Genomic DNA, 24,547 nt, shown 5'->3' on the forward strand with positions numbered 1-24,547 from the left:
AGCTAAACAAGCCATTGACCTGTGCTGCGGCTCTCGAAGAACCATGAAGGCTTACCCTCTTCATAAGGGGTGTATTCCACTTTGTAGGTACCATCTCCCAGGTCCCGGATGAGAGCCTCAGTGCGGTTGCCAGATGGGTTGTTGATACAGGTCTTGATGTGTTTGCCTCCAGTTTTGGTAAGAGCACGAGCATCAACAGTGAAATCTGTGGTAGCCTCTCTGAAAACTCCTTCAGAGGAAATAAGAAACATCTTAAAATTGCACAAAGGAATTTTACCCTTAGTCGTATTTAAACAGACAACAGAACATGCATTGTGAGTAGGGGAGGTAAATCTTACCTTTGCCTTCAACCCCAGGTCCAAACACTTTTACACCACTAGTTTCTACAGCTGGCTCCACACTGAGTCTTGCAGGGAAGTTTGGAACATCTTGTCCACCATAGCGGATGGTAAGAGTGTAGGCTCCAGGGTACAGTGGAATGTAGGTGATGGTGTAAGTTCCATCACCATTATCCTGGATGTGGACTTCAGCCTCAGTGCCATTATCAGAGATTATCTCAATGGTCAGCTCAGCTGGGCCAGCGTTGGTGCAGTCAACCACAAACTGGCCAGTCTCGCCAACTTTGGCTCGCTCCAAACCTGGGCCAGAGCAGCGAACCTGAAAACCAGAGCAAATGAGTCAGTTGTAGATGACCAGAACAATGTAGAGAAATTAGATCAGCTTTTTGCAGAAACAAATCAATATATCCACAGAGCAACTCCCTCACCTTAGATGGGTCAGTGGGAGCCACAGCCTCTACAGGGAAGGGGCTTCCTGGGATGGGGGCACCATCATAAGTGAGCTCCAACTCATAGGGTCCCTTATCTCTGGGAATGAAGCGGACCTGGCTGGTTTCTGGGCTTAAACCTGGTTCCACCTTACACGCCACCGGTTTACCAGATGGTCCAGTCACCTTTGCAGCAACTTTACCCTGGCCACCTGCACCCTTTGACTTTACTGTAATATCCTGGTCTTTCCCAACAGTCATCTCTGAAGTGGAAAGAAATTGCAAGAGTTTTGTTTTTTTTTTTTATTAATTATTATTCCAAAGCATTAGGGAGTAAAATTGTTATTGGACTCTTGCTTCAAAACATCAAAGCAGTACATGGATGTAATAACATACTTTCTCCAAGGCCTGCAACTTTAATCTTGCTGAGATCCAGTGAAGGAGCCACAGCCACAGCAAATGGGCTCTTGGGAATGGGGTCACTGCCATAGGTCACATTCACACCCATATTACCCTGAAGAGAGAAAACTGGGTAAAGCAGATCTTACACACTTCTGGTTTGTGTTAAAAGGGCCAAACTGGCACTAAATATCTGAATACTTTAAAAGGATCAGGACTACTGCTCTTGAAAATGGGAATTGTGTTCTTACCTGTTGCACTGGGGTGTATTTGACAGTATACGTGTTGTCATGGTTGTCGATGATGTCAAAGTCTCGCACAGCCTCTGCCTTGTTAGGGCCAGTGAACTGAGCATCCAACTTGGCTTTGCCTGCTCCCTTGGCATTTACAGTAAAATGAGTGGGCTTGCTCAATTCCACACCTGAGGGAACAAATCATGGAGCACAATTATGCTTGTTCATTTATGCCACATCTCTGCCTGATATGGACCAAAATGTAACCTATTGACATATGTTCTCACCAGTGCGGCTGAGACCAGGTCCCTCTGCTTTGACCTTGCTGGCATCATGTGAGGGATCCACTTTAATTCTAATGGGCGTCAAGGGAATGGCCTGTAAGACAAATCAGATGTCAACACTCGCAAGAACATGAACATGCACACCCATGCATGCACCCACACACAATCGCTACTTGCCTGATCAGCAAACAGAACCATGATAGTGTAGCTTCCAGCTCCAGGGGGAGTATATTTAACTGTGAAGGTGTCATTATCATTTCTGATGATGTCAAAGTCGATGTCAGCCTCAGCTGGTCCCACCACGCCTGGAGCACACTTAATGCCAATACTGATATCACCTACAGAGAAGAATGAAGTGTTGAAGTACAGCAGTTACCAAAAACAGATGTGATGCACCAAAAGCTTAGAGTAGGATTGTTATTAAAAAAAAAAAACAACAAAAAACAAAGTTTACCCTGGCCAGCTTCTGAACAGTCCACAGTAAAGTACGTTGGCTCATAAGCCTTCAGGCCTGTCTTGGCAACACCAGGTCCAGATACCTTCACCTTATTAGGATGGCATCCAGCTCCAATATTCATCTACAGGTTAGGTTAAGAACACACACACACACACACATCAAACATATATAACCATATAAAAAGTGTAATGCAGGTCTTGAGATTTCAGCAGCAACTGACCCTGAAGGGGCTCTCTGGGATGTTGACTCCACCCCAGGACACCATGACTGTGTGTTTGATGGGTTTACGAGGGTTGTAGCTACAGCTGTATGTCCCGTTACCATTATCCTTCACCTGCATGTCCACTGGGTTTCCATCACGATCCTGAGAGGAGCAAAGAATCATAATGATCATCTTGTTTTAATCCTCTAAACATGGTACAAAGGGTATAGGCAACATACCTGAGCTTGAATCTTTAGAGGAGCTTTGCCACCCAATTTGGCATCCACAGTGAACTCAGCTGGTTTCCCTACAGCCAGACCGCTGCTCTGGAGGCCTGGGCCATAGGCCTTCACCTACAAATGCAGTGAAGTAAACAGGTCAGTGCCCAAACACTTGGCATTTGCAGCTCTCATGTTCGGGCAGTAAGCAGCTGGGAGAAGCATCTAGACCTTTTCGGGGTGGAAGTCTCTGTCTGGCGCCGGTATGATTTCAGCCATGAAGGGGCTGAGCTGGATGTCCTCGTTCCTACAAAGCACATGCACGGCGTACTCGCCCGGCTCTGTGGGCCAGTAGCGCACGTCACAGGAGCCGTCGCCCTTATCATCGCACTCTATCTTGGCTGGGGATGGACCCTCCACAGAGAAACCTGAGCAGAAAAGCAGTGAAGGTGAACCACTGGAGTGGTCTGCCATGTGTTTCAACAAATCCTCATGACCAAAACAGGGTCCCAGTTTGATAATGTGGCGTGCAAAATGCTGGATGAGCTCACCCAAGGTGCCAACGTCGTCTCCGACCGCCTCCACCACAAAGTCAGCAGACTTGCCCACAACACCACTCTCCAGCCCTGGGCCCCATGCTCGCACCTGCTGTGGTCCTGCCTCGCTGCCCACCTTCACTTCGAACGGGCTGACAAAACAAAGTGGGCATGAATGGGGAGGCCAGATTTACAGTGCCTTGCTTTTGCTTCCCTTTCTGGGATGATGGTAGATACAGCAGCCAAGCCTAACCTGCGAGGAATATGCTGGCCACCCCAGGTGATTGTAATGATGTAGGTGCCCAGTGTTGTGGGGTAATACTCAAAGCTATAGACTCCATCTCCCAGGTCCTTCTTCTTACAGGGCTCCTCCAGACCCTCTGGAAAACAATTTCATGTGTGACAGACGCATACAATACAAAAACAACCCCATTTGCTTGTTCGGCCCTGGGCATCACTCACTAGGGCCTTTAATGGTGACCTTCAGGTCTCCTGTGCCAGCTCCTTTGGTGTAGACCTTAAACTCTGCCGTCTCCTTGATCCGCAGGCCTTTGGGCTGCAAGCCACGACCCTTGGCTCTGCACAGGCTGGGGTTGCAGGCTGAAAGAGGAAAATGACATGGAAAGTTAATTACCATGTGCAATGCGCACCCCAAATACCCAATAGTTACTGGAACAGTTAGGCTTTTCAGAGACGGGCAGGAACTCCCGGACATGCTGAAGTGGAGATAGAAGGAACAATGAGTGGCAGAGCCATTATCTTTGCCAGGCTATGAGCACAGACAAAAGAGGAAACGGACAGCAGAATCAGCAGCACAGTGCATCAGTAAAGGAAGCTGGGCTTGTGTCTCTAGCTGACCAAAAAAAAAAAAAAAGGTTAGTAAAGCCTTGAAAGATGACTGCAGCATGCGTCACTTAATGCTGATCTCCATAGGCTTCCACTGAGATGGAGATGGCTCTATTAGTAACAAGAGTTTTTTGGGATTTGCCCCCCCATTTAGAATAGCTCACTGTGGCTGAGAGACACCATAACACATCGGCTGTATGCAGAGGCAGAATGACTTCAGTTCACAAAACATGCAGCACGTCAACAGTAAGCAAGCAAAAGTACCCAACACTGATCCATGGGCACAGGAAATGATGTCAGAGGCCAAGAGACCGATCCAGAGAGAGAGGAAGAGAGATCACCAAAACAGATGACAGCTGTCCTTCAGGATGATAGAATCAGCAGGAAAAAACAGTTGAGAGAAAAAGGAGAATGAGAAAAGCAATGACAGAAGGTGCAGTAAAAACAAATCCATCTACAACTTCCCATAAGACTGCAAGTCTATGCACCAAAACGTCTTTTCAGGTACATGTGAAGTGGACACGACCATTCGTGCCCCACCAAATCCTCTCCCTCCTACAGCTTCACCAATAGCCACTTCTCTTTCCTGCGCCTCACTCCCCTTCACCCTGCTTTGTCAGCTTCTCACCCTCGCCCACGTTGACCGTGTAGGGGCTCTTGGAGATCTGGCCACCAGCAAATGTGATGTAGATGACGTGCTGGCCCTCCTGGGTGGGTTTGTAGGTGCAGCGGTAGCTGCTGTTGCCCTTGTCCTCAATCTGGTGCTCCACACTGTCCTTCTTGCCGCTGGGATCCACAATGACCACCTCCACTTCTCCCACTCCTGCACCTGAGACACAGAAGGAAAGAGTACAATTGGAGGGGCAGTGGGGAGAAATAAATCTTGTAATTTGCCACAACCCCAAACTGAAGGGTTTTGAAGGTCAGGCATCATTTTAAATAATTGTTAATTCCAGTTTTGTAGTTCTTTTCCCAACTCTCCTATTCCCCATTTTAGTGAAGATCACTACTGCAAGGAACGAACATAAGGGAATGCCTACCGGCAGTATAGACGTCAAAGTAGGTGCTCTTGTTAGCTATGTTGCCCACAGCCTCCAGGCCAGGCCCCTGAGCAGTAACCTTGCTGGAGTCTCCCTGAGCCATCCCCACATCCACCTCAAATGGGCTCTTCGAGATGTGCAGCCCTGCAAACAGCACTGTCACCTAGGGGACAGGACACAGGTCAAGGGTAACCACTGTGAATGGCATAAAAGTCAATTAAGGCACAACGTTTTAAGCCTCTTTACATATTGGATCACTTAACACACATCAAGATATGACCCATCATTTACCTTATGAAGCCCTGTGACTTTAGGAACATACACTACTGAGTAAGTGCGATTCTTGTCATTGTTGGGCGTGACTTTAGCCTCCTCACGGTGGCCAGCTGGGTCCTCCACATAAACCAGAACCTCTCCCTGGCCTGCACTGATGGTTTCCACAGTGAAGACTGCCTTCTTCATCACCACATTACCAGTGGGTTCAATACCTGGATACAGAAACAGTGTTCGTCTTCACCACGGTGGTTTCATGGGATTGTACATCAGTTTGCATAAGTCAGCACACCTTGTGCAGTTTTGCACTGGGCTTCGATGGGTACATCATACCTGGACCATAGGCACGGGCCTTTTTGGGATTGAGTTTGGGGCGGAGGGGGGCACCGGGCTTTAGCTTGGCTTTAGGGAATTGTGACAGGTAGGTCATGACCGAGTGCTCGTCCACATTAGGATCCACGATCTCCTCGGGGGTAATGACCTGGTAGAGGGGAGAGAAAAGCAGGCAATGCACATAAAACAAGTAACTTGATGCACATCACTTAGCATCAAAGGAAAACGGCAAAAAACATCCTGTGCTCGAGTCATAAGCAGGGCCCATCTTGTACGAGACGACCGACACCACCACATGTCAGACTGTGGGCACAAGACAACACAGCAGAAACAACACTTGCAACTGACTGCAAGCAATGCACGAGACGTGGCACGCAATCAAGATGTACCTACATAGTAAAATGATTAAACCACTACCAGACTTGTATGGGAGATTGTCGTCATGATGTTCTTGGCAACCAAGTAACAAACATTAACAGTAACCCCATCATCAGTTCTTCCACCTGGTGTTAGCCCAAGATATTTACATTCCAAAACAAAATCATTACCAAAACAAACAAACAAAAACAAAAATCAAACAAACTCGCTTCTCTCCCCCCAACTGAAACGAACTACTGTTGCAGGGGAACATCTTCCCATTTTAAAGTTCTTGACTGGAAAAAGACCTTTGTTAAATATGACCCATTTTGTTTGTAATATTTTAGCATATAGTATTTAGCATTTGAATATACAAATTTGTGATTTTCAGTACAAAGCAGTAGCAGAATTTATCTCCAAAACTAATGTTTCTAAAAAGGTCAACATCAGAATTATGGAGACAAACGTTCCATTCTCTTGCATATAGAAAAGCTTTAATGAATTTCTAGAACTGCTTATTCAAGACATGACACCACACACAAAAACCCCCACGTCACACTACAGCCTCTTCATGGAGTACATGATTTTAAAAAGGGGATCTGCCAGCAGCAATGGTAAATCCGCCCAGACAGACAAACTGAGCCCATCATGGTTACCTGAGGCACACCCAGCCACTCATCAGCCTGCTGCATGGCCTCACGGGCATTGTCCACAGGCTTTGTCTGATCCCACGAGTCCCAGTCTGGACACAGACCTATGGAATCACAAAAAGCATGTTCAGACAGGGCTTGATCTAAACCATCAGATCAGTGATGGCAAATTCAAGACTTGGAGGACAGCAGCACTGCTAGGTAAATTCACCCATTTTGTTTTTTTAAAAGAAAGAAGGGGGGGGGGGGGGGGGGGGGGGGGGGGGAAGAGAGAAACCAAACCACCATCTTTTCAGTTCTTGAAGGGTCGGTTAAACAAAAAAAAAAAAAACCACACCTGACCACACATCCTGCTCAAAACTCAACATTTGTTCCCTCAAAACACAGTTCCTCTTGCTATGCTGGCTAGCACCTGGCTGCAAAGTCCTTCAAAAATACTCCAAGTATGCCAACCATCCCCAAAACAAAAAAGGCATAGGTCACCATACACCCCCCCTCTCCTCCAATCAGGTGGCTGTGCACTGGAGATCTGCCCCCTCCCTCCACTCAGCCTCCCCTGCAGTTTAGCTTGGTGACCAAGGGCCTCACCTGGAGCACAGCTGTCCACCAGTGCTCCCAGGGCCTTGCCCGACTGCCAGTCACGGCTGAAGTTGGTGATGGGAAGCTCGGGTAGCTTGTTCTGGATCCAGCCCAGGAGCCTCTGCTTGGGTGTCTTCTGCTTGGCATCATCCGTGTCCTCCTCTTCATCCCACATTGGCATGGAGATGGAGTAGTGCAGGATAAGGGTCCATATCAAGCCCAGGATAAGCTTCAGGTTCCCATCCACGATGGCCTTGCTGTCTGCAGGGGGAGGAGACAGAGAAAGAGTTAGAGGAGAGTGAGGAAAGGCATGGAGTGGAACCAACAGAAGAGAGATCTGTGACTGACACCAGTAAGGCTTCTCCATCTCTGGGCTTTTTCCACAGATGGAATTTTTTTTTCACTTTATAAAGGCACTGAGATTCATTTTCATGATGGAAATGTCCCTGCTATTAAACAATGGAAATCTTGTCCATCAGCACAACATCTCCAAAATATACAGATCTGCTCAATTTTAGATTCAGCAAGCTTTTTACAAAAATCTTTAAATGAAGGCAGAAAGCTATGGATTACGTGGTGGGGTTATTTGGCACCCTCCCATCTATAGACCGTTTCAGGACAATACCTTCCGAGTGGGAGACTGCACTAAAGCCTTGCAGCAGAGAATGCGCAGGACAGCAACCAGTTACCAGGCCTACGGTCCAGCAGAAGCAGACCACAATTCATACCTACTCCACCCTGACCGGCTGTGGAAACAGCATTACTCAGTTAGCATTTGCACTTCTCCATTTATCTCGGTAACCAGCGGCAGCACACACCCATCCGGCTGCCTATGCAGTTAGCAGCAACGCTCAGAGTCACAAACACTGAAGGATCACGTGAGCCGAAGACACCCCAGGTTCACACCCCCAAAAACACTTGAACGCACGCTGAGACACTCCTGTCCCCTGCAGCAGAGAGCACACAGACCTTGGCCCGAGTTGAGCCGATTAAAGGAGGCTGTAGATAACCCGGGCGATTACAGGCTGTTACAGCATGTGCTCAGGGTAGCGTGGGGAGGGGAGAGTTCTTCCTGTTCTAACTGAAGCATGGTCTGCTGAGTACGGACTTCAATTCTCCACAGACAATGCCCCCCACCGCCCAAACACACCATGGCCACTCCCTCTCGGAGAAAACAAGTGGGTCATCTTTATGGAATTCAACACACGTAAATGGACACACAAGCAAGAGGGTTCTGGACATCCCCATAGCACTGAGCAAGGTCAGCATTACCCAGCATCAGACTTCCAAGAATCTGCCTCAAATAGAAACCTGAACACATTGTAGATTTTGAAACCTGGCATAACATTCATCCTGCTCCTGACCCTCACTCCACTGTGCCTTTCCTGCCATGTGAACGTTATATTTGCAATTTCCTTTTCAACAAGCCTCCCATTCATTTAAGCATGCTCTACAAGCCTCTAACAAACCCTCTTAAAATAAAATAAAAATCTCAGCTTGGCTTCTGATGAAGAGCCTACTGAACTTGACCCAGGCGTCTTCAGTCTGGAAGAAAATGGCTTCAAGACCACCCCCCATAAAAAGAACAGTAGTCTTGCTCAAAGCCCTAGGAAGGGGGGGTAAACACCAGGAGGAAAGAGCGGCAGGGGGAGGTGTGTGTGTGTGTGTGTGTGTGTGTGTGTGTGTGTGTGTGTGTGTGTGTGCGCGCGCAGACACATCTGATGGCTCACTCTTTGCTCGTCACACTAAAAGGTCAGGCTGGGGTGAGACAGGGTAGGGTGCATTGTGTGCATGTGTGACACCACGCCCTCATGACTGGAACAGTCACCATGACAACGTATGCATGTGATAATGCTTCAGAGACAAGCATTATACAGAGAAGACGGATTGTGCACGTGGCACAGGAGGGCGGCATTCTGCAGCCCAGAGCAGGCTGGAGCATGTCCTAGCACCATGAGGGATGTGTTGAGCTGCAGGCTGGGTAGGGTGTGGCAGTCACCCCAGCCTTGTGCACTACTACACACCATGTGTGTAAGAGCCGACCTCAGGCTAGCAGAACAGCTGGGGAAAGAGCTACAAACACGCCACTTCTCTTATGCAACACTGCCTTCTTTTAACGGCCGATGAATTGTGTTCACCCAGACGCATTTGCTAGGCTTAGGCATGGCCCAGATCCCAATGCTCTCAATGACGCATGGCTGAGTGGGGGTATGGCTTGAAATACCAGGGGTACAGCAGCACCAATACACACTTTTTGGTCCGGAGACGGCCACTCAATTGAGCTTCTTATTGGACAACTCGTCTGACAGATGGCATTACACATTCTGCAGATTCCTGGGAACCACAAACTATACTTTATAGTGTATGTGTGTTTTAGTGGCAGATGTTTTGAAGCCAGGGGGCTGATGACGCACATCACAGTAGCAAACAAAACATGGGAATCTATACAACAGCATTGCCACCACGCCAGCCTCAGACCTTTTTTGGACATGGATAGTCTGGGTTGGCCATCAAATTCCCAAAACATGAAATCAAGAGAGACACAGGAGGGGAGAGGGAGAAAGACTTGACAGTAGTAGGTTGGGCATGCTGGCTGAGGTATTTCACAAGCCTGACTCATCATTTCAGGACATGGAGCACCGATTTCTTGAGACACATTCCCATGACTCACCGTCTCTCTGGACCTACTAAACAACTACAGTGCCTCTGAGTGATCACCTCTAACCCCTTGCCCAGACCTCTGACACACCATGACAAGAACCACAGCAGATGCATTTCATACAGCCTAGGGGGTCGGGGCCCCATCCCACCAGGAAACCAATAGGCACGTTCATTCTGGTGAAGGGGACATCTAGAACTCAGAACAGGCTACTTATTGCTTTCTGTGCTAAACTTCAAAGTAAAAATGAGGGGGTAGTAGCACCAAGAGCATGGCAGCAGGGCAAATCCTCAGGAAATTGCCCACATTCCCATCACCCAGTCACACATGCATCATTCCATTCATGTTTAATGGTGTGAACCTTAAACAGAACTAAAGGAATATAAAAATGGATATCAGCCAGCATTCAGTGTTAATACTTGAGCTGCCCGAGAGTATAATTTGGGGGTCTAGGGCTTAAGACCCCTGAGCAAGGCCATGTGGCAGAGACACCATGCAGTACCACATTACCACATACAGGAAAGCTTTTTCAAAATCTAGTGTCCAACACGCACTTTGAGAACGAACTCTGCGTGCAAACTTCCTCTTTCTTTCCTTTCTGCTGCTTCCAGATGTCCCTCCCTCTTCTGCCTCACTCTGCCTCCCCCCCCTTTCTTTTGGAAGCGCTCCCCCTGGTTTTTTAGCCTTAAAAGGGCAGAAGCAAACTTGATCCTGGCAGGCTACCCATTTCCCTGCATAGAGGTTTCTGATTACAGCGAGGGAGGGAATCCGTGTGAGGGAGAGAGAGAGAGAGAAGGAGGGAGGGAGAGAAAGGCAGAGTCAGAGAGGGAGGGAGAATAGAGGAGGAGAGAAGGGGGGTGGGGGAAGAAGGCGAAGAGGGGAGGGAAAAAAAAAAAAAAGCCTGGAACACTGAAAACTGCTGTGTTTGGTCTTTTGTAAAACCCCATATTGACGAAACTGGATCGTCGTCATTTGGCTCCGTGTGTTCTGCGGCTGGATGGAGCCAAGTTACTTCAGCCTACACACAGTAGCCCTTCATAAGAAATGTTATTATGCCCAAGCTCAGAGGATTGATGAGTAGGTGCTATGTGCTTAAGCCTCCCATTTAAAAGAAAGCCAGCTGAAGCCAAACATTCAAGAGATTTTGCACTTTCAGAGAATGACGCGCCTCACATGTGCATCTATACATTTCAATTAAGTTAGCAGTCAGTAATTTTTAGCTTCTGTCCATTGAACTCTGGTGGTATTATCAGAGTTTTGGTGGCACAATCACTTGCAATGGGGGAATACCACAATCCAAAAGCTCTCTAGTCATTACACATCATCTCTAATACATATGGCTGCAAGAAGCCAGGACTCATAACAGCAATGTCGCTGAAGTAAGCATCTACAGTAAGGAGGACTCTGCAATCCTTCAGCCAATTAAACACCTACATTCCAGGGCATATTTACTCCCATGTTATTATTCTGCACACCAGCACAAAAATTGAATAAAAGGGAAGGAGAACCACAGCCCAGTCAGGACAACTTTGCAACATCACTCAAAACTAGCTTCACAAGTGGTGCCAAACCAAATTTCTCTATCTGCTGACTTGGCCTCAGAGGAGAACTGGATTACGGAAGTCCCAGAAGAACAGAGGAAAACTACCCTCACCTGAACATTTCTTATAAAGCCACCTCTAACCGCCTGTGTGTTTGGAAGGCTTTCAGAATATTGGAAAATGCTAGTGAATCACAGTATTTAAAAAAAAACAAAAAAACAAAAAACAAAATGCAACCGGTGAGTCACCAGGACCCATTCGTGCAAAGTACTCTTGTTCTAAGCCTGACTGTCTATTTAAAATGTCTGAGGGATGAAACCATCTGCACACTCTTACCAGGTGCTTTCCATTGTGGTTGGCATAGGCGACATGCTCTCACGTAGGCAGGCAGGCACGCACGCACACACACACCTTCCTCAAATCGCTGGCATGAGATTTAAAAAAAAAAAAAAGCCTGTTACACTCAATATCCTAGATCCACTACACCAATTACCTACTCCTCCTCTTAAATACACTGCAATACACCAAGCTTTCCACTTACACAAACGTACCGTAAGCCTTCAGCACCACACCAGTTCTCACACAAGGGTTGGGAAGGAACAGGAAATCCTGGCATTAGCTGAGGAACCTCTGGAGCCTCGATAGGCTGCAACCAATAGCTGCTATGCATCACAGGAATACACAAGATCATGAGTTAAGAATCCAAGCTAAACATGCAGGTCTCTGAAACAGCATCAAATGCTCAAAACGGGCTACAGCACTGGCATAGGAGAAAAATCCATACATGACACGCGTGTAACAGAACCAAAATGGCAAAAGAACCAATCTAGCATCATACCGATGACAATGGTCAGAGCAGGATGCCAAAGGAGAACTGCTTAAAAGACGGTCAGATCGTAATCTGAAGGAGTTCTGAATATAAATCATTAGTGCAAAGTTACCTCCAAATTATCAATAATGTTAAAAGGGCAACAAGTCATTTCTTATGTCTTATTTTGATGTGTGAATAAGTGTTTTGGCCAACAAGGATGAACATGCATCTCTGCAACAGCCCTAAAGCTCAATATTCACTGTAGTGTAGGTGGCTTACTTGACGTCACCCCATCCTAACACCAGATGCCCTGCTGTAATGGGGCAAATGAGTACAGCAAATATCACTTCACACTGGTGGGGTATGAAACAGAACTTGCGTTCTGCAAAGCCAGTGATTAACCACTAGTGCCCATCTCCCCTCCCCACCCACTCATGTTTAAATGGGGCCTTTAGATTTATGACCTGATTAACAGCAGACAAGCTAATTAAAATATGTGCAAACCAGTAATCTTTTGAGTCACTGATGCCGACAACCATTTCAGAGCAATTTGCATCTTAAGGTCCATGTCAAGCTTGGAATCTTTAAATAGTTTAAATGTGTAAATCTCTAAACTTGCAAGCTTTAGGCTCTTACTTTAAAAAAAAAAAAATCTTGACTTCGGTGGCAGGCCTGAGTCAAGTTCCATCCTGAGAGCTATGCAGCAAGGTCCTGGCATGCAGATTGAGCAAGACAACAATCACACACAGCCACACCCAGAGATGACTGCTCGAGATGGAGGGTGTTTCTTGCTTTCTAGCACCTGAAAGCCCTACACGCGTCTCAAGCGGGTGTGCACACAGAGGGTCGATAAGGTTGTTGGAAAGCTGGGCACGGCCCGTCCTAGCTGTGCAAGAACACGTAGACATCCATGTTAGGTGTGCAATAGTAGGGAAAGTAGCAGTAGGAGTTAATGAAGCCGTTCAGGATCTCAAAAACTTGATCAAAGATTTAGCTTTGATCAGGACGAACCTGACATGGGGATCATCAAAACTGCAGAGGGCCTATAATCAGAACAAGCAAGCCGCACAGGTGAAAATTCAGGACCCTGCTTGCCACTGCTACAGTACAGGCATCCCATACATCTGCATATCCACAAAGGGCCCTGCAGAAAATGCCACATACTATAACCCCTTCAACTCAAGTCTCATGTCAATGCGTGAAAGCCAAACAGCATCAAGTAGCTGAATCAAACAAGCTTCCTCCAGCTGACGTAAAAACATTACACGGCATCACCAGAGGTTTTAGTTACTAATATTTTGGCTTGATATCTCCAAGGCCTGTTGTGGAAAGCTGGCTATGCAGAAACATTCAAGTGCTCCATATCTGACCAACCAACATTTGAGCAATGGGCAACCTGCCTGGGCTATGGGCAGGGATCCTCAAATGTTATCACTTAACCAGATACAGTAGACTACAGAACAGAGGCAAGAAGTATGGGCAAGACTGAAGGGAGGTTGAAGTGATTTATGTAAAAATGAAAGCACAGCAGATAAGTCTGTATCTGAATGTCTCAAGACTACACATGTGCATTCCAATGACTATGGCACCCATAAAACTGCTACACATTTAAAATTCCCTTGAATCAAATTTTTAAAATGTGTTCTGCTCCTTTAGCAATACTACTCTGCAAATAATGAAAGCGGAGTACATGTTTTATAAAGACAAAACAGACCAATATCCCTGAAATATATCTACCAAGGGCAGAACAGAGTGTGATAACTATGTCTAGGCAGCAAAAGTGGGTTTAGCCCATTTACCAATTGGATTTACTTAAATTAGCCACTATTCCCCAATCTCACTCACTGCATTTTTACCCATGGTGGACACGTCCAAGAAGTCACTAGGAGTAACAAAAAGTCCAAATGTGTGCGGTGAACTCAGTAACCGAAAAGGGCGTGCCCTGTCCTGGATGCTTTGTAAGAAACACGCCAGGCGTGCATCTAATTATACAAGTAGTGACAAGACCTAAAAGAGGATTTAAGGATTTTGTTTGTTACAGTATGGATGACCCGATCAATGAAACACAAACTATGAAGTCAATTCAACTCTAAAATAAGCAATCAGTAAAAAGGGGGCCCTAGAACTATGGAAAAGTTTGGGATGATGCAAACATTCACAATGACAGGATTAGCTCCCCACCCTCCTCGCGCACGTTTTGTTTGGCATAATTTATTTGTTGCCGATAAAAAGCCCTCGCGGGGTTTCAAATCTTTAAAATCTACGTGGACAGTCGGCATTCGACTCAAAATATAGAAATAAATAAATAAAATCGGTCGGCCACAACCCCTAAAAGCGCGGCTTTGGTCCAAACATTAAAGTAGGTTGTTACAGGTTAAATTACTTATCACAGCAAGAAAACCTGAATTATCTCGTTTGTAGATGCATCCAAAGCACATGTAAAGTTCAGAGTATGACTGTACTAAGATACTACAACATTAGGTCATATCGGATAATGAAAGACGATAGCTAAATATATTCGGTGTTTCCATCTAGGCCCGACTTTGCATTATTCGTGCCCGTTATTCTGTGGCCTAGCATTATAGATGTTCGTGTCCTGGGCGTCTCTCGGCATAAACATGTTCTAAAACCTAAATATAAATACATGTATAAAACGCTGACCCAGTTTTAGAATTCGCAATCATGGAACTCATCGAGAGAGAACCAAAAGCAAGGAGAGAGAGTCAAAGACACCAAAACTTGCATCAAAAGTTGGTTTGCTGCGAAATTTAAAAGACCCAGTGCTGTGGAACGATTCTGGGATCAGTTACAAAAGTAGAGAAAAGTTATGCTGTGGAAAGTTAGCGGTCTGTGGGATAGAAATTGATAGATTTAAACAAACAAAAAAACAAACACATACCTATCGACACAAGTTTAATGTTCTCTTTGTCGAGGAACTCCAGAGCCACCGAGACGTTCTCCAGTTGCATTTGCCTGAACGTCGGCCGCTGATTGTACTTGCGGAACATCTTCTTCTGACTGAGCACCTCCAGAAGCCCGATCAGCCGGAGTCCATCGCTCAGGTCCGTCTGCAGGTTCGCTATGCGCTTATTCACACATTTCAGATGTTCGTTGCACCATCGAGTAAATGTGTTTTGTTGGATCTTTTTCCATGGTGCGTCTTCAGCCAGATCTTTCTCCGTAGCGGGCATGTCTGCGTCCTTATCCGGGGAGAGAGAGGCGTTGGATACGGGAGAGCCAGCGCTCGACTGGTGGAGGCGTGAGTGTTGACTCATTTTTATTGACTCTGGTCTCCCTCACAAGTTCGCTGTCTCGCTTTTAGGGTGGAGTCTTGAAGAACTGCTAGGCTCTTCTTTGTAATGTTCTTGAACTACAACAAAGACAAATAAGTAAACTCAACGAAATTAAGAAATCTCAGAGAAGGTTACATTTATAAAACCCCTTTTAAAAAAAAATTACCGGTATGTTATTGGAATTAACTAAAACATTTTGTTTATAATAAAGAGTAGGTACTAGGTACTGATTGGAGAATTAAATGAACCTGCTAACACCTTGATTGCATGACTTTTTTTTAATTGAGAAGGAGGTTGCTCTGTGCTGTTATGAGAGTCTAGTGCGTTGATGTTGTCAAGCGAGCCCGTTTCCTTTCTTTTAAAAGGGTGGCGTTTGAATGGTATACTTGAACTGCCGCCACAACATAGACATAAACGTTTGTTTTTATTTTTACCTAGTTATACTGTATTTCTATTTTTTTATTAATAAAATAAATATGTAAATAGCAACACATTGAATGTTACAATAAACTGTATGTTTACACAACTTAAAATTTGAGAGTTTATCTATCATCCTCTAGTGCTTCTGGAAAGCATTCCAGTGATGCCATCACAAATAAAGATGCTCCGGAATTAATCTACACAAAGAAAGAAGTCTAGTTCTCCAGAGGATTTACAAATTCAAATGGATATTGTTTGCTGATTGGGCTGTTTGCTGATGGGCTGATTGCTTCTACATTTAATATATGTAATATTCATGTGTTGGCATATATCCCATTGTGCATAAATATGGGAAAGCACTGTTGGGAGAGGACCTGCAAATGATATACTAAATATCCAAGATATATAAAATCATAATGTTATTGCAACTTGTATCTTGCTTGGATTTATTAAGTTGGAGCAATTTAGCAAACAGCTCTGATGCATTAATTCAGTGTTTTACTAAATAAGGTAACTAAGTCAAAACTGTGTGTGGAGAACACCAGCCATAAAGAATGTTTTCCTTTGGTCTTTTTTTTTCCTGAATTTTCCTCCACTCGAGAATGTAAGGAATGCCTACCATCTAGCCACTGACGCCCCCTGTCCCCCAAAACAACCACAGTTCGTTCTCTCGCTCTCTTTCTCTCTCTCTGTCTGTCTGTCTGTCTCTCTCTCTATCTGTCACTCACTTTATCCCCTTATGTGCACACACACACACACACGTATGTGTACACAGGCCAAAACGAGGAGCGGGGCAAATATGCGGATTAATTTAATATCTATCGCGAACATTTAGATGTAAAGCTTAGATCGTAAAGTTTTGTATTCGAAACTCAATATAAAACTTAGTAGCTGCTTCGAGAAATTAAAGATAATAAAGTGAGGTATTCCATTCCGTTATCACGCTAAACTCATTTTGTACTTTGGCGCCATCTGCAGGACATAAAAAGAAACCCGTGGGAATAAACGATGGAATTCCGGTAAATCATACCAGAAGTCAAGGGCATCAGACGGTCCCTAAACAAAATGGGGTCAAAAACGAGTAGTAGCTTCACAGTAAGGGTTTATGTCCTAAATATTAGTTGTGCCCCATGTTATAGTATCACATTGTCGTCATCGTTTAACTTAAAATATCCTGCATGTAGAAATATATAATTGGCCACAAGAAGAAAAAAAAAATCATATGCTGATTGGCCTACTATCACATCATGAGCAAAGGCATTTGTTCAGGGTGCGTGCTGCTGCAGTGCACATGGCACGCGTTTACGACCGCGCTCGCACTGCACGAAGCGGAAGCAAGCAGTTTGGTTAACCCACATACTGCCAACCACAGCGAGCGCTATCTCGACGGGAGAAATGAAAAACACAGATTGCAGCCCTTCGACATTAGAGCTGCCTCTCTCTTTATTTCGTATTTCGTTATAAGTAACAGAAACAAACAAACAAACAAACAAAAAACAGTGTTATTGCGTGAATGGCTAGACATAGACTATTGTTAGTATCTGCTCGATGCACTGAATCGTAACCCACGAGCCAAAGGCCATTTCTGTGTATAAACTACAGGTTGTTTGCTTAGTGAATTTTTTAACCTTGTGTGTGCTGTCGCTGACGTCGAGGTTGCTACACTCAGGTGAGCATTTTCCAATGCATAATTCCGAGTGAACTTAGGGGGGCGCAGTCCACATTCACATCAGAGGCTGGACAGAGAGCGGACCTTTCCCATATTTTCCCTTATTTGGTGAGGAGGCCTTAATTAGATTACGGGGCTGACGCGTTGAAACCCCTGGATAGAGCCAAATGATTTGTGTATGTCAGTGCTTTACACAAATCAAAACACTGACCACTATCAAGAACAGTAACACTGTTCCGCGTCGGTGTAAGACGATCCAGAATAGCATAACGAACAGCACCAACTGAGTACAACATCAGTTTAAGCGAATATGAACCTCTCTAGCGTAGTTCAGACACTTCTTATTTAGATTTGGTATAGTGATATGCATTTGATCTTATACCCACCCTATAATGGTCAAAGGTTAGAAAATGTAACAGGTCACGCGATAGAAATCTGAATGAACTGAGATGTGCCAATCGGAACATCACTGCTATGATCTGCTGTTTTAAACAATGTTTTCGAAATTACAAACAGACTATAACAAACACTTGGCAACCCTGGTGTACAACCCCTAAACAAACTAGGAACGGAACCTAAAATACTTCCAATGCCCCCCAAAGTCCGACTGTACAAGAACTGTTCTCCCGTCCACAATTTAACGCGTTTAACTTTTCCGCGGTCCGGCCACTTTCTTATACTTGTAGCCAAAGTTCAATTTAAAAAGCTCAAACAATGAATAATGCGCATACACGATATGTACATCTAATTGCTGTACAACTATCAACGCACTGTAGCTGCAGAGCTCAGTTCACGGACAGCATGAGCTGCACAAACGCACATATAACTTTACTATAAGAGAGATACGGAAGGGAGAACTTTCTTACACTTTTTGTTGATTTGCAAATTGCCTTCAAATGGTACCTTCTTCTTCTGTATCCTTTACGACTTTGCGCGTAGCACAGGGAAAAATGTACTATGTTAGTGTCCCTCCCTCCCGGACTGACCGAGCCTCCCTGGGGGAAATGCGAGTTCGGTGAACTCCAGAAAGAACACTAGTGACACCCCTTGGCCTTTTCTATCTCCTTCTCTCATGCGTGTCCCCAATGCGAGAGCCTTAATTGGTAAAGTATCAAAGAGGAGGGGGATCCTTTTCCAAGCAAGTGAGCACGGCTCTGTGAAAGGCTGACGTTATACCGGCGACCGCGCCTTCGGATTTTAAAGGTATGATGTCACCCTGTTCCGTGCGCCTGTATCAGCTCCATCTGCCCGTGCAGAACGTCTGTGGACTGTTTCTTCTCAGGTCGAGCTTTTAGAACAAGAGCCTTCTTAAGTGGAAACACTCCTAACATTTTGCTGTTTTAACGGTTTCCTTAACAGTTATAGACGGCGCTAGTCCTGTCCGGTAAACTTAAAATAAATAAATGAACGACAAGCGCACAACTAGTTTAATGCAATTACTTTAGCCTATATTACCTGTAATATAAACGGCCCGTTAGATGGCCAGTGTTGATTTTCACAGGCAAACACTCGTGGCAGACTTTGTGTGTGTGTGTGTGTGTGTGTGTGTGTACGATGGAGAAAGAAAGGCGTTGAAGATATTAATGATGATCGCTGTTGTGCAACATTTTGAGGCTTTTCTGCAGCAGTCCTTTTATCACTGTGTTCTGCAATGCGAAAGCAATACAATAAAAATGAATTTCACTGCTGCTTGTTCGCTCTTTTTCAGCCTCAGTGCCATGCTGCAGCGAGGTTCTTATGACACATTAGGTCAGGTTTAAACAATAATAATAATAATAATAATAATAATAATAATAATAATAAAAAGAAGAAGAATACATTTTATTCATAGAGCAACGTTCGAGGACTCAAGGACACGTTACAATAAAATTAACAATTAACAATATTAGGAAAAACAATAAAAGCAGTAGCGTCAATGAAAAAGTAGAAAATCGCTCAGTGAACAAATGAGTTTTGAGTATTTGTTTAGAAAGATTACTGCAAGTTTGAAATCTTGAGGTAATACATTCTGGAGTTTGGGAGCAATGACAATGAAGTCTCCAACAGTGTTTTTTGGTAACGAGAGTTTTGATAAGGTATGAATTAAGAAATCTGAGTGAACATACTGGTGCATAGAAGACTAGATCTCCAAGGTAGCAAGGAGCAAGTCCATGGTGTGATGCGTATGTGATCATTAGTATTTTTAATTGGATGCATGTTGTAACTGGAAGCCAGTGAACTAGAAACCAGAATGTGTACATGCTTGTGCTAACAAGTAAAGTTTAGGTAAGATGCTGGTTTTGTATCACTGTGTGACTAATGATGGATTAATGGATTCAATTAAATGGCTCTTGTTCTATGCAGTTCATTAACCATTTTTAAGGTGAGTGTTCTGAAGAGAAGTCTATCCCTCAGAAACTCTGTTGCATCTTCTGGCCATAGAACCTTTTGGTCTTGCTGTATGGAAACATCATCAGATATCTGGAATTTTGTACCTAGGGATAGCAAACACAGAATAGCCCTCTTCATGGTTCCAAAGGACCTAAACACCTTTAACCTCTAAGATTTCTGGTCTTAAATGTAATCTGTTATATTTCTGAATAATAAAGAGAGAAAAGGCCCTTGCCATTAAGTCAGTAATTTCAGCCAGTAATTAAGTCAGTAATTTCAGCCTATCAGAACCCTTAACATTCATATTCCTGAGATAGAGAGAATTATCCAAATACATTATCATCTTGTTTTGGAAACCAATCAGTAAAACTTTAATTAATTGTTTAACCAATTAATTAATTAATTAGCAGAATTAACATTCTGAAAAGTTATATTCTACCTAAATTCTTATATATATATATTTTAGTAACACCATTATTTCTTATATCTTCCATCCAGTGAAAGGAGTTATAGTTCGTGAAGCATAGTGTAATACAGTGGTATTACTGTTAAATCAGAATGTACCATTGCATTTTTACCTCAGAAGACCACCTTAGGATGAAATGAGAATCTGAGACCATTAACGTATTCAGTGTTGTCTAATCCTAACTTATTTGATGCTGGGAAATGGTGTGTGGGTGTGTCAATGCGGGAGAGAGAGAGAGAGAGACAGAGACACAGAGAGATAGAGGGGGGGAGGGGGGACAGAGAGAGAGGGGAGAGAGGGGGGAGAGAGAGAGGGGGAGGGGAGAGAGGGGGAGAGACAGAGAGAGAGGGGAGAGACAGAGAGAGAGGGGAGAAGACAGAGAGAGAGAGGGGGAGAGACAGAGAGAGGGGAGAGAGAGGGGGGAGAGACAGAGAGAGAGGGGAGAGAGAGGGGAGAGACAGAGAGAGAGGGGAGAGAGGGGGAGAGACAGAGAGGGGAGAGAGAGGGGGGAGAGACAGAGAGAGAGGGGGGAGAGAGAGATAGGGGAGAGAGAGGGGAGAGACAGAGAGAGAGAGGGGAAGAGACAGAGAGATAGGGGAGAGAGAGGGGAGAGACAGAGAGAGGGGGAGAGACGGAGAGAGAGGGGGAGAGACAGAGAGATAGGGGAGAGAGAGGGGGAGAGACAGAGAGAGAGGGGAGAGAGGGGGAGAGAGAGAGAGAGAGGGGAGAGACAGAGAGAGAGGGGAGAGAGACAGAGAGAGGAGAGAGAGAGAAAGAGAGAGAGGGGAGAGAGACAGAGAGGGAGAGGGAGAGGAGAAAAAGAGAGAGGGAGGAGGGTTAAATTCCAGCCAGTTGTGACCTTTCTGCTCTTCTTGCTTCAGATCTCTTTTTTTGGACCTACGGGCTAAATCGTAAGATTTGGCAACCGGTTTATTTTGCACATCATCATCACATTCCTGCATGCCTCAGAGTTTTGTACCAGTTTGCACAGATCAAGATGAGACAGGCATGACCAAATCTCAAACCTGCTGGAAGCACAGACTCAGGAGGGAGCTCAGGAGAGCAGAAAGGAGCCATTTAAAGCAATTAACAGAGGGCAAATGAGGACAGAGCTGACCAATGCCAAGCTACAACTTGACAAGCTGATATCAGGCAGCCAGGCCAAAAGCACAGCTACAAAACATGGTGGTCATTTGACAGCCTAGAAAATTTGTGTGAATTTATAGTCAGGAACCTCCATGATGGGCCCTCTAGTCCCAGAGACTTTACATGAAGCATTGATGAAGCTTTGATGATGTCCACGCTGCTGCCCATGCCAACGAGTGAAGGATATGTGATTATTTTGGATGTAATTGTTACCTCCACGTATGCCTTCCTGCTGTTTGCGTATTCCTCTGTGTGAGTGTACCTTGGCTGAATTTTGATTTTTTCATCTTCTTTTATCTCCATGTAAGAGGATATTTAACCTTCAGTCAGGTTTTTTTTTTTTTTTTACTACCAGTCATCTTTGTAAGCAGATATTGATTTGCGCTGTTCTTTTGCATGTCCAGACCTTCTGACCAGCATTGCTTCAACAGTTGTGTTGACATTAGTCATGCCTGTCTTTATTTGACCTTTAGACCTCCGCATAGATGGCCATTTTGAGAATATGAAAGGGCAGAGCTTTCTAGTCATTGTTGACTAGAGAAGGACAAGGACATGTAAGTCAAGGCAGGATCGCCGAGCCCTGATCGCGTCAGAATCAACTTCCTCGTGCTCAGATCTTCTTGACTCCTGGGTGTCACTACATCTTCAAGAAATATCAAAATCAAACAACTGGTATATTCTTTTTCAGCATGCAGCTTAAGCGATGGCGAAGTGAGTACACAACGTGCACCAGAAATAGTGTAAAAAATAGAAAGGCCACGAGCAGTTTTTAGACAGCGTTTTGCACGAATCTACCCAAACAGCGTTAGAATATATGCCGTTGTGAGCTGAGAGAAGCGCAGCGACTTCGAGGTGAGACAGTGTTCTCCCTCCACTGTGTTTTCTTAGCATTCTTGTTTCGTGGCACGTACGCACCAGCATGTGCGGCTTAGTCACTGGCCCACTAATAAGACGAGCGAAACTGAGTTGAGGAAAAAAGGTGTCATTACTGAGACTGAGACCATGTTTGGACTAATAAAATATTGAGCAAATTTTTTTTTTTTTTATGCCCAGTAAAGTCCAGTCTCAGAGCAATGAGGAGGAATAACCGTGTAATGAGGAACCGTAAGAGACACTGGCAGCGTTAAACAAGCAGACAAGTATGTCCCGTAATGTTGAATACTAAGCAACACAATTGCATCCGACAAGACCGTATCGGTTTGTTGATGCAGCAGATCATGGACATTTCATGGACAAAGGCCCAATGTATTAAAACATGAAATTAAAGAAAGAAAGATTGTCTGACTGACTGACTGATTTATGAACTGATTTGTCAAGGATGGAGCCCATGCTCTGCTGGACTCTTCTGGACCAAGGTTGGGTTCCCAGGCTTTAACGCCTGATAGCACCATATAACCAAAATAATCAACCCTTTTGTAAAAAAAAAAAAAAAAAAAGATTGATACATAATAAAAAAAAAAACGAATCTCGCAATAGTGTGGATGTTATGAAGGGGGTGGCAGACCATAGGGAAGCAGAGGACAAAGCATCTGGTAGTGTGTCAGTAGGAGTGGAGCGGCATGTGACTCATCTGCTGTGGGATGCAGGAAATCCTGGTGACAGATTTAACTTTCCTTTTTCCACAGGAACACCACTGTTTGGTGACAGATTACATGTCGTTAATGACCTCACACTAGACTGTGTCTCTGAAACTCAGAATCAGCACAGTTTTTTGTGTCTGAGCTAAGTAAGATACACAGTACAAGGATTCAGCAATGATCAAACGTTTAGGTAGGACTCGGGACAGCGGAGTCTATAGACCGCACCTTCCCCAGAATCTGCACTGTGCACTACTCAGCTGTTAGGTCCCCATGCTGGTGGAAGTGAGCTATTATCATTCTACCCTTAGAGTGTTAGGCTGGGTGATGGTGCTGCATTCAGTAAAAGAGATTATAATATGGGAGAGAAGCTCATAATAAAAAAAACAATATGGGATATAAGCCCATATTAGCATGGGGTGTCCTAGAATTACTAGTGCCCTGGTTCATTAGACTAAGATTTGTTAAGATGGGGGAAAATTAGACTTTTAAAAAGTCACACAAACAGTTTTCCTACATTTGCAAGTGATGCCACATTTTTGAGCACTTTAACGTGCCAAGGGAAGAATGCTTAGTTCTCAGGTATGAAACGAAGGCGCGTTAACGCGTGTCTGCTCAACACGTGGCGTGGCAGTGGGGATGTCGTGTTGCCTCACCTGTGGTCTAAGCCCAGATGAAAGAGACACCTGAACCCCAGCTCCAGGGCACCCCTGCTTTGGGTTCAAGCATTTATTTGATTGGACACAGCTTTTCCTGCCTTTACCTATCTGTAAAATACAGTAAAAAAAATTAAAAAAATACAGAGTCTACATTACTATTTTGTGTGTTCATTTTATTTCTCTTGAAAACTGACATAAGTATAAAAACTGAACAGTACCGCAGTGGACATATTAGAGTTCCACACTCAGTTATGGTTTAAAATGTTCAGAAGGTACAATGCTTATTACCCCTTTTTCATTTATTTATTTTTGATCAACTAATACTTTCTACCAGAGTCCATAGTGCTTAGGTAAAGGCCTTGTGCATAATTCAGCATGACATCCTCACTAATTAACTTAAAATACAGCCTGCAACTACCAATTACTGTATTGCATGCAGAAACCAAGGTGTGGTCACTGTATCTCTGCTCTCTCCTCACTGCAGAGAGTCTGTCAGCTCAAGTGCGCACAAGCTCCTACCTCCAGAATAACAGAAGGCTTGCATTTAACTGTAAATTGTGAGACAGGGCACAGTGATACAGAGCATACTTATTGGCTCTGGAATGTTCGAAGTGAATTTTTTTCGAGAGGGCTCTTTTGCAGACTATCATGACGCTGTTAAAAGCCCAGGAGTGGTGCTCTGGTCAAGTAGGGCATATTTCAAAACTTTTCGACATTCTCCTCACAGTGTTGGTATGGAGTTGCGACAGGTCCAGGCTCAGGC

General features: G+C 44.6%; 1 protein-coding gene across 3 annotated transcripts in view; it reads right to left on the minus strand.

Moving 5' to 3' along the window:
* The window catches only part of flna (filamin A, alpha (actin binding protein 280)), a 30,391-nt gene extending 11,789 nt beyond the window's left edge, over positions 1-18,602 (minus strand). For all 3 annotated transcript variants that reach the window (XM_026998220.2, XM_026998221.2, XM_026998219.2), the window contains exons 1-22: positions 18,433-18,602; positions 15,084-15,554; positions 7,183-7,434; positions 6,601-6,698; positions 5,588-5,735; positions 5,273-5,469; positions 4,982-5,144; positions 4,570-4,770; positions 3,558-3,695; positions 3,349-3,475; positions 3,111-3,247; positions 2,791-2,987; positions 2,581-2,694; positions 2,360-2,503; positions 2,137-2,260; positions 1,860-2,020; positions 1,686-1,776; positions 1,417-1,586; positions 1,163-1,280; positions 767-1,029; positions 339-657; positions 56-229 (exon numbers count right to left, since the gene is read on the minus strand). In XM_026998220.2, the coding sequence (XP_026854021.2) occupies positions 56-229; positions 339-657; positions 767-1,029; positions 1,163-1,280; positions 1,417-1,586; positions 1,686-1,776; positions 1,860-2,020; positions 2,137-2,260; positions 2,360-2,503; positions 2,581-2,694; positions 2,791-2,987; positions 3,111-3,247; positions 3,349-3,475; positions 3,558-3,695; positions 4,570-4,770; positions 4,982-5,144; positions 5,273-5,469; positions 5,588-5,735; positions 6,601-6,698; positions 7,183-7,434; positions 15,084-15,459 (3,712 nt within the window). In that variant the 5' untranslated portion in view covers positions 15,460-15,554; positions 18,433-18,602. The remainder of the gene's footprint in view (positions 1-55; positions 230-338; positions 658-766; positions 1,030-1,162; positions 1,281-1,416; positions 1,587-1,685; positions 1,777-1,859; positions 2,021-2,136; positions 2,261-2,359; positions 2,504-2,580; positions 2,695-2,790; positions 2,988-3,110; positions 3,248-3,348; positions 3,476-3,557; positions 3,696-4,569; positions 4,771-4,981; positions 5,145-5,272; positions 5,470-5,587; positions 5,736-6,600; positions 6,699-7,182; positions 7,435-15,083; positions 15,555-18,432) is intronic.
* Positions 18,603-24,547: the final 5,945 nt, after the last annotated feature.

This window comes from Electrophorus electricus, chromosome 24, assembly GCF_013358815.1.
Source record: "Electrophorus electricus isolate fEleEle1 chromosome 24, fEleEle1.pri, whole genome shotgun sequence".
In the NCBI taxonomy this organism is placed as follows: Eukaryota; Metazoa; Chordata; class Actinopteri; order Gymnotiformes; family Gymnotidae; genus Electrophorus; species Electrophorus electricus.